Here is a 15,348-nt window from a genome sequence, read left to right as displayed (position 1 = left end):
GCAGTGGCAGATTAAAATTAGATGGCTGAAATGGTTAGCGCTATCAGCCGCCTACCCTGCGTCTCTGACAGACGTTGCTGTCTCAAGGCTGGCATGGCTGATCTGCACGTCAACCACGGTAGTTTCCTGTCCAGCATATTAAGATAAACCACAGACAGTAATAATGTCCAGAAGAGCCGTAGGCTTGAGGTAATGTGTCAGGATTTTGGGGTGTGGTTTGGAGATCAAATGCTGCGTGGCTCTCAAATGCGATGCACATTTTGCCAGTAAAGTCAGCTCCATCCATCAGTGGTCCCCCAAGCCCAGGTCACACGTGTACACGTGTATGGCAGGTGAGCATTCCTCAGGTGTGCTGGTACAGCAGGCACCGGGCCTCCAGTGTTAACTAGACCATGCTCCTTTTGCAAAATCGTGTTTAGGAAGAAGCAAAGTTGGTTAACTTCTCAAAGCCAGCTGTGCCAGGAGGGTGCCACGCTGTGCAGCTCCACCCAAGCCAGATGTGCAGATGTCAGCTGTGAAGACAAGCCCTTGCCATCACACCTGGGTGCTCTGGCACCATCCTTCCTCCCTCAGCACCCCACTCCCATCTCTTCCTCCTCACCAGCCCACTGCTTAGTTAGCAAGGTGGTGCTCGGGCTGGGGGGGACTGCTTGATTCAAACAGACCCACTGAAAACCTCCTTAGTTTTTCTGTCTCCTTCTGGAGAAGTGGCCGCATAGTGAGTGGGAACTGCAGCCAACGGCTGAGGAAGGCTGTGCCCCCCCCGGTGGGCAGCAGTGCCAGCCCAAAGCGTTTGGTTATGGGGATGCAGCACTCCAGCTCATTCATGTTGGTTCTCACATGCAGTGTAGTCATGGCCTGAGCTTGTGAACTAGAGGCTCTGTTCAAATATAAGTTTTGCATCATGTCAGGCTTGTGCCTATTTATTAGGTACTTTTTCACTTAAACACACAGTGTATTTGCAAAGCTGAATGTGGTTTGGGGAAGGAAAGCTGCTTACTATGGTTTTGCTGTGCTGCGAAGTTTCCCAAGATACTGCATGGTGCATGGATAGACTCAGCACCGTCCAGCATCGTGTTAATTGTATGTTCATGTTCAGAACCACCAGAAATGTACTGTCCTAAATGCACTGTCACTTTTTAAGTGATACCATTTCAACAACAGAAAGATTTATATGGTAGAGATTTCTTCGGGATGCCTGCATCAGTGTTTTCTGCACAGTCTACTTTGTAAGCACTTCGGCCATGGAAATTATGAAGTAATCTTGGTTAAATAGCTGCTGTGTGGTCAAATGTGTTGCTGATGCTTAAACAAAATTGCATAATTGTAGCATGAAAGAATCTTTATGGAAGCTATGCTGCTTAGGTTGCTAAATGAGACACTCTTCAACCCATAAGTACTGACTTTACTCTTTGCTGTGCGTTCACATTTCTTCCCTCTTGTCTGTCTGTCCTGTCCCCTGAGCATTGGGAGCACTCGTGGACAGAAGAGGAGCATCTGGTGGTTGTAGTAGTGGCTGTACTTGGCAGCACAGGTACCTGGAAGTGAGACGGAAATCATGTGGAAGTGTGGGGGAGCAGAGCTCGCTCCCTTTCCCCACGACAGTTAATGTGCCTCCTCCACTACTGTCCCAGTACGGTTTGGGCTGTTGCTCCAGCAGCGGTATCGCTGGAGCCTCACAGTGTCTGTGCCTTTTAGTTATTTTGGAGAGTTGCCAGAGGCTCTCCTGACACAGACAATGGAAAGTTAACTGCAATTTTTTCTAACAGCTTTTATTTCCATGAAAGCAGAAGGGAATTTCCTGGGACAAAGAAAAGGCACTTCTGTAGCCCAGGGGTGTTCTTCCTGCTCAGCATCACAGACCTGCTGCATGCAGCAAACATGGGAGGGATTCTCCAAGGCATTTATAGCGGAAAATGGTAGGCAAGCCAAATGACTACCAGCTCTGCTATATGGAAATGCATATAGGTGGGAGTCTGTATACATTTGTAGATCAATATGTATTAAGGAGGGAGTGTTCATGGAAATTGACTGGAATAGAAGGCAAGGGATAGAAAAGAGGAATTTTCTAATAGGAAGAACATTCTTTTGTTTATTTTAAAAAAATTTTAGCCATAAAACCCCAGCATTCTGGGAAAGGTACTAAGGTGAATAAAATGTGTGACTCATTTTTTAGATAGAGCTGAATAAGGACTGAAGAATTAAATAACAATTGATATAAGACAGTACTAGTTTTAAAAAACATTGTCTATGCTGTAGGATGCAAGCCATTGAGAGCAATCCATTTGGCTGTACTCTATGTATTATTTGTTTATATTTTTTGTTATGTGAACACTGAGGCACAGTGACCCGAGTTAGACACTTTTTGGATAATTGGACTTAAAGGGAAATGACTTTTAAAGTACAAAACCTAACAGTGACAAGGTATTTACTACAGGAACATGCAAATCTCTGCAGATGTGGATTGGAGAGCATGTTACAGATGATAAAAAACTTGTTATTACTCGCATTAGTGTGCATTGCACAATTCAAATGCCATTGAGAAATGAAAGGAGAACACTCTTGTCCATTAAAATCTGGAATTCATGTTACAGCGGAAGCTTCATAACTGTCCTGCATCATCATGTAGTAAATACATTCTCATTCCTCTTACATTTTCTGCACAGTAAGCATTGGAAGATGTGTAAAAAAATACTGTCATCAGCATTAGGTTGACATCTTCTGAACAGCCACCTGAAACATGGTGTACTCTTTCCTTCATTGTACATTACTTGTATGGAGAGTCAAGTTCTTGGGTGTATTCTCAGACCCCTCCTTGCTTCAGTAACATTACACGATTGCAGATGAGAATGGTATTTATTCTGTATTTCAGTACAGTACCTCCTGGGAGAGCTAACTGAAAACAGTTCCTGCCTTACAGGGGTCACAGTCTTAAGTAATCTGACCTAATTTAATAACAGAGAAAATAAAGACAGCGCTTCTTCCCACCAATCATCCCATTTCCCCCAGTCCCCAGCTAGTCCTTGGGTGTTGCAGTAGCTGTTATGTCCTCATCTGGGCCCATTTTTAGGACTGCAATCAAAACTTAGCAATGCATCTGTGAAGTGACATGGTTTAGTCTATATTTCTCTGGATTCAAAGGTTGTGATGTTACCTGATAAAATGGTCTAGTCTTGAGCTATTTGCCATGCAAACAATATTCCAAAGGAAAAAACCAAGAAGCTGCTGCAGTAACATGATTTTTTTATTTTATATTCTTCTACATATGCAGCACTCTACAAACCTGGTAAGTGACACTGCTTGTGATTATTAAAGAGTTCTTAAGATGAAAACCAACTAAGTTCGTTTTAAAATATGTACCATAATTCAGGAATTCTTTGAATTAGGATTAAGGAGAAGTAGACATTAAGAAAATCTCATTTGCACATACCCCTTACTTCTCATCTGCACTTGCCCATGATAATGACATTGTGCTTGACAAAAATTATAAGGCACATATTTAATGTATTGTTAATCATCTCCTCATGTAATTTCACAACTGAAAATGAGAGTGTCATTAGCTGAGTCACCAATGAGCCTTCCCCACACTTGATGAGGAAGACTCTGCTGGTACGTATAGAAATGTCACGGGGAGGTGGGAGCTCCCCAGGTCTCCCTCAGGGCAGGGCCTGGCAGCCAGGGCCCGTCCCACCGCCCCAGCCAGGAGCAGGGCGGCCGGGGGCACCGGGGCAGCCCCAGCCCCGGGCAGCGGGCACCTCCCTGGGGATGAGGTGATGGGCCAGGACGTAGGCCCACGGGTGGGCCTGGCATGCCATAGCGGACACCGCTTTGCCACTGCATGGAACTGGGAAAAACGAGAGGCCTGCTCGTGGAAACCCATCCCTTGGAGGTCGTTCCTTCTCAGGAGCTGGAGTGAAGGTGTTCCTTGTCCACCACCTTGGCAGCTGCAGGCATCTGTCTGCTGTGGTGCTCGGTGTCCTTCTTTCTGCGGGCTCAGACCCAAGCACTGCACGGGTCAAAGTCGAGATGGTGACTCAGTTGAGTTGTTGTCACTGACAGGAGTCCCCGAGCGGGGGAGCGCAGGGCATGTGGTGCTGGGAGGATGTTTCTGCAGAAGCTTTGTGGCCGGAGAAGGTGTGAGGCTGCTTTGGTGGGGGTGCAAAGGAGGCTTTACACAAGTGCAGAGCAGGGGACACAATGCTCGAGTTTTATTGAGAAGTTCTCGTGTCTCAGTGTTCTGAGGGCATAAACGAGCAGATCATTGCCAGGTCAGGAAAAGCAAGTGGGTAAAAGGGCGGAAAACACAAATCTGTACTCTGATACTACCTTGCTGTTTTGTGGAAAGATAGTTGATAAATAGAAAAGATCATCTGTGAAGGTGGCAATAAAAGAAGCTTTCCTTTATTGGCCTTTCCCTATAGTGGCAAACCTGGCCGTTTGGGTGAGCCTGATGGTCTTCGAGATCACCCTGGAGAGGCTTGTCTGTTTGAGATGAGTGCTGTGGTGGGAACTGTTGTCTCCTCATTTTTGAAGAGACCTGCTCAGGGGAGCTGCTGGTCCCCGCTGCAAGGCTGTGGAGGCTCACTGCACAGGCAGGGTGGTGGCTGGACGACAGCCAGTGTCCCGAGTTTCGTGTAGATGCAAAAAAGTTTCCAGTGTTGATGAAAACTCTTCTCATAATGCCGCAGTGGACTCCAGGAAGAGACCTTTCAGTTTCTTTTCACACCGGAGACAGGCATATATGGGGAAGAAAGATCACAGACAAAAACCAACCTCACTGACAAATCTCAAAATAAAGGAGGTCTTTCAGTTGTCCTCACGACGTCTAGTGTGATTTCATTCAGGCTATTAATTAAGGTAAGCTTAGTGAAATGTCTAATGCCCTGAACTGGTGAACTTAACAGTGGATTTCACTACCTGTGTGTAAGAATATTGTGTTTGCTTCCTTCAGCTACTGGCATAAATAGTAACTAGTTAAAGGGCATAGCTTCAGGCTTTGCCTTAAGAAGAAGATGAAAAGATAATTGCTGGATAAGCAAGCGAGCATGGGGGACTGCAAGAGGGTAGCAGCTCAGCAAATGAGAGTGGTTTTAACCAGTAACAATCTTCTTTCAATCAGCCCGGTTTTAAGGCTGTAATCTCCCCTGGGCAGTGGAGGTCTCTCAGTCTCCATGTTGTGTGGCTCTGAGAACAGACTCCCCTGTCCTGCTCGAGGCTGTGGGCCGTGAGGACAGGCCTTTGACTGTGGCTTACAGCTCTGCTTCTTACTCTGCATAAGCTGATCCACTTTCATTTTTGCTGGTATTCTGCTTGGCATTCTTTTTATGAAGTGTTTTTTTGTTTTGTAAAGAGCTATTTATCCCTCCCTTTCCTGCACCAGTGGAGGTTTATTAGATCGCGTGGCAGCCTGCCATCTTCCTTATTAACCAAGCTTTTTCCCAAATAAACATGTTCCTTGTGTACACTGCCTCCTATTTATGATTTACTTCCATTATAAAGCTACAATCTACAATATTAAAAATAATACACAGATAGATGTTTATCAGAGGTTGAACAGGGTTTTATTGTACTGACTGTGGTGTTCGTGGTTTATATTTCTTTAATCTCTAGCAAAGCGTGTTTCCTCCCACCCTCCCCAATTTACTACTTTTGCCTCTTATTATCCTTATAACAGGTGATGATGCCCTTTAAACATATTTTCTTTCAGGCTCTTACATGTTGCAATGTGAACAGGAGTGTGAAGAAGTATGATGACATACTGAAAATGGAGCATTTATGTAAGAAATTAGAAATTAAGCCTTTATTCTAGAGATGCAGATCCACCTGGAGGCAAAGAGTTATTCACTGTCTACATACCTCATGCCAGCAGGGTATTTGATCACCCTCTGCTGGCTGTGCTGCCAGAGCTGCTACCAGTTTGCTGGATTTTGGGAGAGTACCTTACACTCTGGTTAAGTCCCAGACATCACTTAGGATTTCATTTTGTGCGTTTGAACTGTGTTGCTACAGTTTAGCCAGAACAATTTGAGATCACTGGCTGCGTATATAGTTTTTTATTTTTTATTCAAATGGATGGAATAGAATTCTGCCCCGGGTCAAATAATCATTTCAGATCCGCTAAATAAGTAGCTGTGACATCCATCGTAACAGTGACCTAAACCACCATATTTTTTCAATATGACACTTTGTCGCTTTTTTTTTCCCTTGGCCTGTGGTTGGACTTAAATTACAAAAACAAACAGCACTTAGCTATAATTAAAAATGCCCTACAGTAAGTAGGATGACAAAACAATGGGAATGCTGTTCATAAGGATGAAGTCAAGTGTAAACGAAGTCTAAAAGAATTAAGTTGAATGCAAGGATAGAATTATCTTGTTGGGTAGGCACAGAAAGTGTAAAATAAGCATACCCAATACAGCAGATCTTGTATTTCACAATAAAAAAACTGATCAGAGGAGTTTTTTGTATCATGAGGCAAATTCATCTTTAGCTGTTGCAGCTGAAACATAACCTTCAATTATTTGAAATGCAGTCATGTATTATATTAATGGATATTTGTATGTAGAGAGTTTATACATACAAGCATCTCCCTTGAACATGTGAGCAATATACTTGCTAACTGTACTTGCATACAGTTGATAAAAATAGGAAATGTTCATAATAGTATTATTAGTATTCCTTTTTTTCAAGGTAGTCTAGTTCTACCTAGAAGTATGTTTATTAAAACTTTATGTTGAAGAATCAGTATATTGTCAAGATAAATTTTAAAATTATGCTGCAGACATAATTATGAACATAGTAAGACATAATTATAAGAAGGGATGATTTTTTCAACCTCCAGTAGCTGTCATCTTGCTTTAGGTTTAGCTCTAGTCAGAGACTTGCTGACCAACCTACTGATGTTTCACTAATTGCCACTTGAAAATGAAAAGAAAACTGCCTGGCTTTGAAACATTATTCATGAAAGAAGGATCGTGCTGGCTTGTTTTCAGAACGGGAGCATTTCCCCCTCTTCTAGTCTAGACAGGCCAAATACAGGACTTTGTACTGAAAAGGGCTCTCTGGTGTGTCATTAGGCACATTGGTCTAGTCTGGACTGGTCTGGATTTCCCTGTCAGAGTGCTTTGAGGTCACTGCTAATATTTTGGTACAGACCTCTGCAGGTTTATTTACTACCTTTCAGTTTGACAATACTCTTAATATTTGCTTTCCACTATCTCCATCAACCTGACTTTGATCCACCTTGCTTTACATGGAAGGATTCTCTTCTGGTTTTAGTAAAAGCATGCACTGTTTAAATGCATTTACTATGCAAACTACTTTAAGGTACTGACTTTTCATTTACAAGTCGCAAATACCTGATGCTAACTATGTTCTGTGTTTAGAAGTATCTGTATTTTCATTGAATAATGTAATTAATTTGTCCCTTTCTTACAATGCTTTTTTTCTTTGAGTATTTCCTTTAGTCTTCACCAGAACATGATTACGCAGGCTAAGTTTTGCACTTTTGTGTCCTCCATTAGATACTAAATTTTGTTAGGTTTAGAAGTTACTTTTGCATGTGCACGTGTTGTGGGTTGATCCTGGCCAGCAGCTAAGCACCTGCACAGCCGCTCGCTCACCACCCCCTCCCACCCCTCAGGACAGGGGAGAGAATAGGAAGAGTAACAGCAAAAAGAGAATTTTAATAAGTAAAGGAAAGAGGGGAAGAAAACAAGTCATGCAAAGGCAGTCACTCACCACCTCCCACAAGTAGACCGATGCCCAGGCAAGTCTGCAAGCCACGGGAAGACAAACCCCCTGTTTCTTATTGCTGAGCATGATGCTGTTTGGCATGGAGGATCCCTTTGGTCAGTTGGGGTCAGCTGTCCTGGCTGTGTCCCCTCCCAGCTTCTTGCCCACCTCCTGCCTACTTGCCTGGGAGCAGCGGAGTGCGAAAAAAAGGCTCCTCAATGCTGTGCAGGCACTGCTCAGAAATAGCCAAACCACTGGTGTGCTGTCAACACTGTTCTGGTCACAAATCCAAAACAGTACCGTAGGGGCTGTTACGAAGAAAGTTAACTCCATCCCAGCTAGGCCCAGTATGGGATGACTGCTTTCTTGGCAAATAGAGTTGGTGGAAGATCACAAGGCAAGCTGATTTTGACAACACGATCCATTTTAAAATCAAGACAGAATTCCTGTGGTATTGTGAGCAACCTTCCAGTCAATGTGGGCACATCAACAGGGGACAGGAGGCCTCATGACTCTTATTTTTTATGCACCTCGACAATGGCAATGTTCATGTGTCTGAGGGAAGGAGGAAGTAGCCATAAAATTTTACAAGAAAAGATGACTGAGTCTGGTTTTTTTAATCCAAATTTCGACATGGTCTATTATCTAGGATGAAAAAAAAACCCTCTTAAAGCACAAATTCTTTCCTCTGTTTAGTCCTCTTATGGTAATGTTAGTTAAAAAACAGAACTTAAGACTTTAATAGAGCTACTAAAATTTTAATGCTTCATTTGGTCTTTTGTCCGAAGACCATGTAATCTGGTAGCAAACAGAAACCCAAAGTTCTTAGCTTTAATTGCTTTTGAGTTGACATCTTGCTGGAGCATTTTGTGTCAGCCATGGGAGAAGCGTGGAAGGCTTTACATTAGGACTCAACACAAAGACACAGAAAAGAATTAAATATTGTGGCCAAAGTAACATGCCAAATGTTCTAACTTCAGGCAATATGGTGTTTGATATTTGTCTTTCAAATAGAAGCAGTGTGTCCTTTACCACTCTTAATTTCACCCTGTGTTATATTACTCATTTAAGATACCTGGAAAGTTTGAACCCTTTCAAGCCAGCTTTTCTAATCTTCCAAGGCAGCTTTGTTCTTTTCTTGTTCCTCTTTTTTACTTCATAAAGTTGCAGAAATGAGTCCTAAAGTGTTGTAATTATCAGATTGTTAATATTGAGACCGATCTTTTAAGTCTCCTTTCCAAAAGTAACTGTTAATGACCTTCTTAGTTCCTTGGGTTTCAAAGGTTTACTGTGTTTGGATATGAATTTTTTTATAGTCTATACTCAAAACAGAAAACCTAAGCCCTTAAATGCCTCTTCAGTTCTTTGTTGTAACAGGGAAAGGCAGGGTGAGAAAGGAACAGGGAAAAATATTCTGTTTGTACAGTATTTTATTGTACAATTTGAGTAGTTCAAGTACTACAGGGTTGGACTGAAAAAGCTTAAATCTTGAGGACCTTATTTACGCAAATACTCACTGATTCTTAAGTGCAGTTTGACCAAGTGAAATAGAAAGATAGATTTTTTTCCACAGGAAATGCTTGTTTTTCTTGCGTAGCATTTTATGGCTTTTATTTATATTCCTAAGTAGCATTTTATATGTTACACATGTTTATGTGTATATTTTGCAGCAGCAGATTCTTGCTGGTATGTGTACTAAAATGTCATTAATACTTGATGAAAAGTGCTGAGAGTAAAGTCTAAAATCACTTTTACCTACAAATTTGCTAAGAAAAATTATTTCGTTCCCTTTCCCAATGTATTTTTCCTCTTCTTCGCTATTGCCGTGCTTATGTTACACATCAGATATGTGTGGGTAAATATGAGACCTCAGTAACTGTTTTAGGGTTCTTTTAGAATTAGAGATTCTGTTGTCTCAGTTCAGAGTTAAGTCCAAGTGCTGTTAAGATTAAAGGAAAGTCTCTTGTTGATAGTGTTGAAGATGGACAAACGTTATCTCTTTGCTGGGAAGTACCAGAGGTCATCTCTCGGAAGCAGAATCGGCCAACCCAAACTGCAGTCTTGGGGAAGGCCAGGGTTCAGGGAATGGCACTACTTTAATAAACAACTTGTGAGTGTTTCTAATTCCATCTACTTTGCCTCTGCTTGTGAATGACAATTGCCAGATTTTGTCAACATGCTGGAATTGTAATGATTAAATTATGATTTGTCTAGCTATAATATGTCCTCTGTTCTATATGTGTAGTGTATTTGACTTTGGAACAAGCCTAGTGAGAAAGCTTTTTATAATTGCATGTATATTTTTGTGAACATTTCTTAATTATATCTCAAATATTTACTATAAAGCTTTGTTTCTGGAAGTGACATTTAAATGATCAGTTTAGCAGAAGGGCAATGGAATTTTAATTATCAACCATAGTAGACATCCTTAGTATAAAATGTCTTATTTAAATACTGAGGTATTACAGCTTCAGACAGAAGGCAAGTCAGTCAGACTGAAGCCCTGTCTGACTGGGCTCTGAAAATTAAAGAAAAAGCATGCAAGATGACAAGGCACTGGACTATAATGCCCATGAAAAGCTACCACTGGTTGGCACTTACTGAATCTTTACTGGTAAACAAAAGGCCAAGGACAGAGGTAATGTCATCCCTGTCTGAAGGGGTAACTGCATAGCTCTCCTGTCGGTGTAAACTTTGAGTGGGAGATGAGGTAAGGAGTTCTTCCCTGACTTTTCTTTTTAAGAGCTAGAGATCAGTCTAGTGAGGTATCTTACACAGGATTAGTTAGCCAGCCTGCATCCTTTTGCAGAGAAAGGGAGAAAGGTAAGAAGGAACTTGAAATAACAAAGTTTTTGTTTAAATACTTGGTCTCACAGGAATTTTCTCATGACAGAACTGTATTTAGGGGAAAGCATTCATTTTTTTCTAATGAACAAAATGTGAAAAATACAGCATACCTGCATATAGCATTCAGACACTTCACAGAGGTTTTAGAAGCTTACTGACTTTGTAAAGCAAACTGGCATGTGGGAGTTCAATGTGCAGACACTGAGTGCTTGATTGTAATTAGTTGGGAGACTGGCAAATTGGCTTTGGGAAGGTAGTTAAGGAATAATTGTCTTGTGTCTGGACAGGATTGTTCCTGGTTACAAACTGTACTGTTGCCTTACAGCTGATGCTGTTTTAGATTGTGCAAGACTTCTTTTAATGTGGAACAATTATTATTTTTATTTATAGTGCTGTCTTGCCCCAAATATGCAAGGTGCTACACAAAAATGTATGAAAACACGGTCTTTGTCTGAAGTGAACTGTAATCAACATGAACTACAAAAAAATAATGTCTGTTTTTTAAGAAGAAGTAGTTGAATTTCCCCAAATGGCAAATTTGGTTTACTAGTGGATTGATTCTGGTGATCCAGAATGTGTCACATATATATTTATACATGCAATGCTACAAATACTTTATTATTTATTTTGGTGTTGAAGTGCCAAAGACCCATCTACCGTGATAGCATCTACTTGAAAAATACTACCTTTAATATCAGTCATTCTAGCAGTGAAGAAGGTAAGCATCAATTTCCTCACAAATTTTTGTTCTGGTTTCTTTTTTGCCTTTCAGAGTGCAAATTCACCTGCGCCAGTGGTAAATGCTTGTATCTTGGTTCATTGATTTGTAACCAACAGAATGACTGTGGGGATAACAGTGATGAAGAGAACTGTCTGCTTGTAACAGAGCATCCACCTCCAGGCATCTTTAGCTGTAAGTAGTGGCTCTTTGTGTGCATCCGTGTATGTATGTATTTCGAATATGTCTGTTTACCTCAGAAATCAGGCTGTTTGGAAGCTTGGTCTGCAGTTTGATATCTGGGGGGGATGAGACAGAGGAAGTAAATACTGGTTTTCTCTGAACCAGCAGTGGCCTGTAACACGCCTTCTCTAGGTTTCCAAACCTGGACAGTTGTAGTTATGCAAAGGGTGTTTGTGGTGCAGACATTGAGGTTATAATCACACGGATCACATGTAGCTTCTGAGAAAGAAAGTGTAATATATAAATGATTACATAATTTGTTTTCCAAGGTTCTAGAAAACATTTTATGCTTTGTTTGTGTGACAGTCTTTATATGCTATTAATACTATTAAGAAAGTCATCATTCATTCTTATTAATCAAATATATTTTATTAGTGCTGAGATCAGCATCATTTGGTAGGTCACTGAGCTTTTATAGGTATATATTTAAAATAGCTTTTGTTGCTATTCTTTGGTGTATAAATATCTTGCAGAGAGTGCCAGGGCTTATCACCAGAATTGCTCTCTTAGAGCTTTGCCCTCGGTGATATACACTGAAATCAAACTTTGATTTTTGTTTTTGTATGTTCTGCAATAACTTATTTTTAAACCACAATTCAGCTTTCTGGATGGGGCAGAAATTTTCCAATAATGCTTCTGGTCTACAAGTACAATAGAAGTGCTGTAACATTACTTACTGCTTCCCAAATGGATGCCAATACTGGCATCCCTCAGCATGCTGTTTCACCTCTGGTTGTGCCTATGGCTTAGGAATATCTGTGGTTTTATGTTTAATAATAGGAATTGCAAGAACCATGTATCTGTAATTTTTGTAAACGAATGCATATGCCATTAAGCAGGATAGAATCACTCAAGTGGATTCATAATAGAAGATGAAGTCAGGCATTGGATATGCGCCTTTCCTCCTATGCCACCTAACCTCCAAATGAACATGTTTCTAAATGTTGTACTGTAAATGTTTCTAAATCTTGTACTTTGCAGTACTTTGGTACTTCCACAGTGATTTCAGAAGTTTTGAAATAATAATGGCCTACATACACTTTTATGTTATTTCATTTTTTTTGTTGTTTTTATTTGTTTTTTGGAGTTGAACTCTTTCCAAAGCCCCAGGACTAGCCACAGGCTTTGGTAGTGGGTCCAGATCAAAATGTCACATGCCCATGAACTTAGGTTGACCTTGGCTTTTGAGTTGTAAGAAAGCTATGCCTTATTATTTGTGCATGCAAAACTTGTAAGCATATCTTTAAAGTTCAAATGGAGGAATTTTTTTTGACTGGGATACGGTACAGCTATTCTCTTAAACCAAGCCAGCACAACCATTTGTCTAAAAGGAGCCATTAAAACCACTGTGGTAGCAAATGGAGGGAAGGACTTTGGTGACAAGCAGCAGTTGGGGCATCACAGGTGGTGGCCCTGTGTGACTGCAGTGCAACAGTGGCACCCTGCAAGTTCCTAGGAGGAGCTCCTAGGTGGAACTCCCAAAGCCTCCTTCAGCTTGAGGTCTGATAGCCGGGGCGCTGGTGATTTTTCAGTACCCCCCTGTGCTGGTGGTGGCAATCATGCAGTTACCACAGCAGTGTGTTGGCACCGTGTGCTGGCCTTCTCCTCAAAAGGCCTTTGGACTGTAGAAATATTGTTACTTGCTTGATCCAGGATCTGCAGACTTCCTGGGCTTCCTCTAAGTCACATCTGTCCCCTCAGGCGTTACGGTAGGTCACGAACAGGAAGACAGGCATGCCTGAAAGGGAACAGTGCCTGTCAGCTGGCTCGTCATCCCCTTCACCTCCAGAAGTGTAAAGTTTATCCGGACCAAACCCAACAAAATGTATCTCTAAAAAACCTTCAGCGGCAGGTTTCCTACTGCTTGCACAGGAACTTTGGCTGGCGTGTTTCATGATCCTGTCTCTGGAAAGTCGTGCAGGTCAGGGTGGCAGCATTTCTCTTACTTTTCAGTGGACTTGGAGAAAAATAGTTTGCGTCCTTCTGTCACGTCCCGCCTATGGGGATAGGGGAGTGACTCCTTCTTATATAAGCCTTTTACAGACATAAGGACTGTTACCACCCATCTGTCAATTACCCTCTGGAAGGGTTTAAAAAAAATAATAAACCCCAGTTTGTTCACATGAATTATGTTTCCTTAAATCTGTTATATTTGTTCATTTTCTCTGATTCCTTCTAAAATATGGTGTCCAATAATCCTGCTACTTCAGACCTCCCCAGTGCTGAGTGAAGAGGAATAATTAGGTCTCATTAAGTCCTTCAAGAACTGCATTTGCTGGTTTTGTAACAACACTGCAAATGAGGAATTTGCAGAGGAAAGATTTGATTTATTGCTAGGAGCATTCGGAGGTGTTTAACTTTTTGCTTGCCTTGTGGCAGAGTGAGCGGTTCATTACTTGTTGCATTTGGGGGTATTGATAGTGACTGTACTTTTTCATTGCAATAGGAACTGTGTGACAAGGGCTGGTAAATAAAGGGACTTCTGTTTTAAATAAAAAACCAAACCCCAGTGAAACAGGGTCCTAATGGTGAAACAAAGACAAAAAAGTTGGAAGCCAGATGGAAAAATAATACAACCATAAACAGCATTTAAAACAAATGAGGATTAGTGCTATTTATCATGTTTTGGCTATTAAACAGACTGCTACATGGTAGAAAACAGTGCCAACTAGTAACAGGAAAGAGCATTATTATGGACGTGGCAGTTGGTTGTGTTGGCTTGTTAGAGCCTTGAAAAAATGTTTCTAGAATGCTTGTTGAAGTGAGGTCCCCAGGCCTTAGAGGGATGACATGTTGAATTAAGAAACTTGTGCATGCTTTTCCTCAATGATTTTAATGGGGGTCCATACCAGAGTACACCAGAGTATATGCACTTGAAACGTCCCAGCTGACAAGGCTAGCTTCCAACACAGAAGTACATACATTCATTGGCCTCTAATTAGTGACAAGTCAGTAATACAGCTCAATAAGAAGAAAATGAGTGTTTAAAAAAAAAAAAAATCACATCAGGAATTTTAAAGCAGGAATTTCTTTCTGGTCAGTGTTACATATCAGCTCTGCTCTTGCATCTTCTTGCTTGTGCACAGCTCTTGAATGGGGAAGAAACAGTTGAAAGGAGCCATGTGTAAGTGTCTGCCGGTCTACATCCGAGCAGGGTGGCCTGTTCCTCCCTGGGACTGCTCTTGTTTTTATGTAGAGCATGTTGGCACAACTGTGGTATGCCTTCCCCTCTGCTGTTTCTTCAAAGAATCCCTTTCTCAAACGGTATTCAAACCTTCTATCCTCCCATGGTAGAAACAGTGTTCATCTCATTTCACAGTAAGACATAGACTGCCCGCAAATGATGTCTAAATAAATAAATTTTCATATGGAAATTCTGCTTTAGTTTATTTAAGCAGTTATGTGCCATGTTAGCAGTAGCCCATATTTCCCGGCTGCTGAAGCATTTCTCATTTGTGCTCTTGCCAGCAGCCAAATCCAGAATGTCTCATTGGAGCTTATTGTTTAGTTTGGTTAAGTTGCATGAGCAGTGGTATAGAAAGATATTTTTTGTGGGTGACCTGCTCCCTGGATCTCGTGATTATAGCAGACGCTCTCTCATTTGTGTTAGAGGAGTTTAAATCTCCTAGACCTGGTGTTCCTCTCTCCTTGCTATTCTTACCTGGCTCCAGTGTGAAGGCTGTTAATTCAGCTGCTGAACTCAATAATATGTCTCATGTGTGCAAAGTTAAACAAAATGTGTATTTCTGTAGCCCTTTGGTTTTATTAATTTTCCTCTGCTGACTTATAGGTACGGTTTCCTTAAT

The 15,348-nt window shown here is 41.3% G+C and overlaps 1 protein-coding gene across 1 annotated transcript in view; it reads left to right on the top strand.

Annotated features, from left to right (window-relative positions):
• LDLRAD4 (low density lipoprotein receptor class A domain containing 4) overlaps positions 1–15,348 on the top strand; it is a 312,128-nt gene that overhangs the window by 148,452 nt on the left and 148,328 nt on the right. Inside the window, exon 8 of the mRNA XM_075022927.1 lies at positions 11,354–11,494. Within this exon, the coding sequence (XP_074879028.1) occupies positions 11,354–11,494 (141 nt within the window). The remainder of the gene's footprint in view (positions 1–11,353; positions 11,495–15,348) is intronic.

Source organism: Buteo buteo, chromosome 3, assembly GCF_964188355.1.
Source record: "Buteo buteo chromosome 3, bButBut1.hap1.1, whole genome shotgun sequence".
Lineage (NCBI taxonomy): Eukaryota > Metazoa > Chordata > Aves > Accipitriformes > Accipitridae > Buteo > Buteo buteo.
The sequence above is the reverse complement of the archived record's forward strand: the minus strand, read 5'-3'. Positions and strand labels throughout refer to the sequence as shown.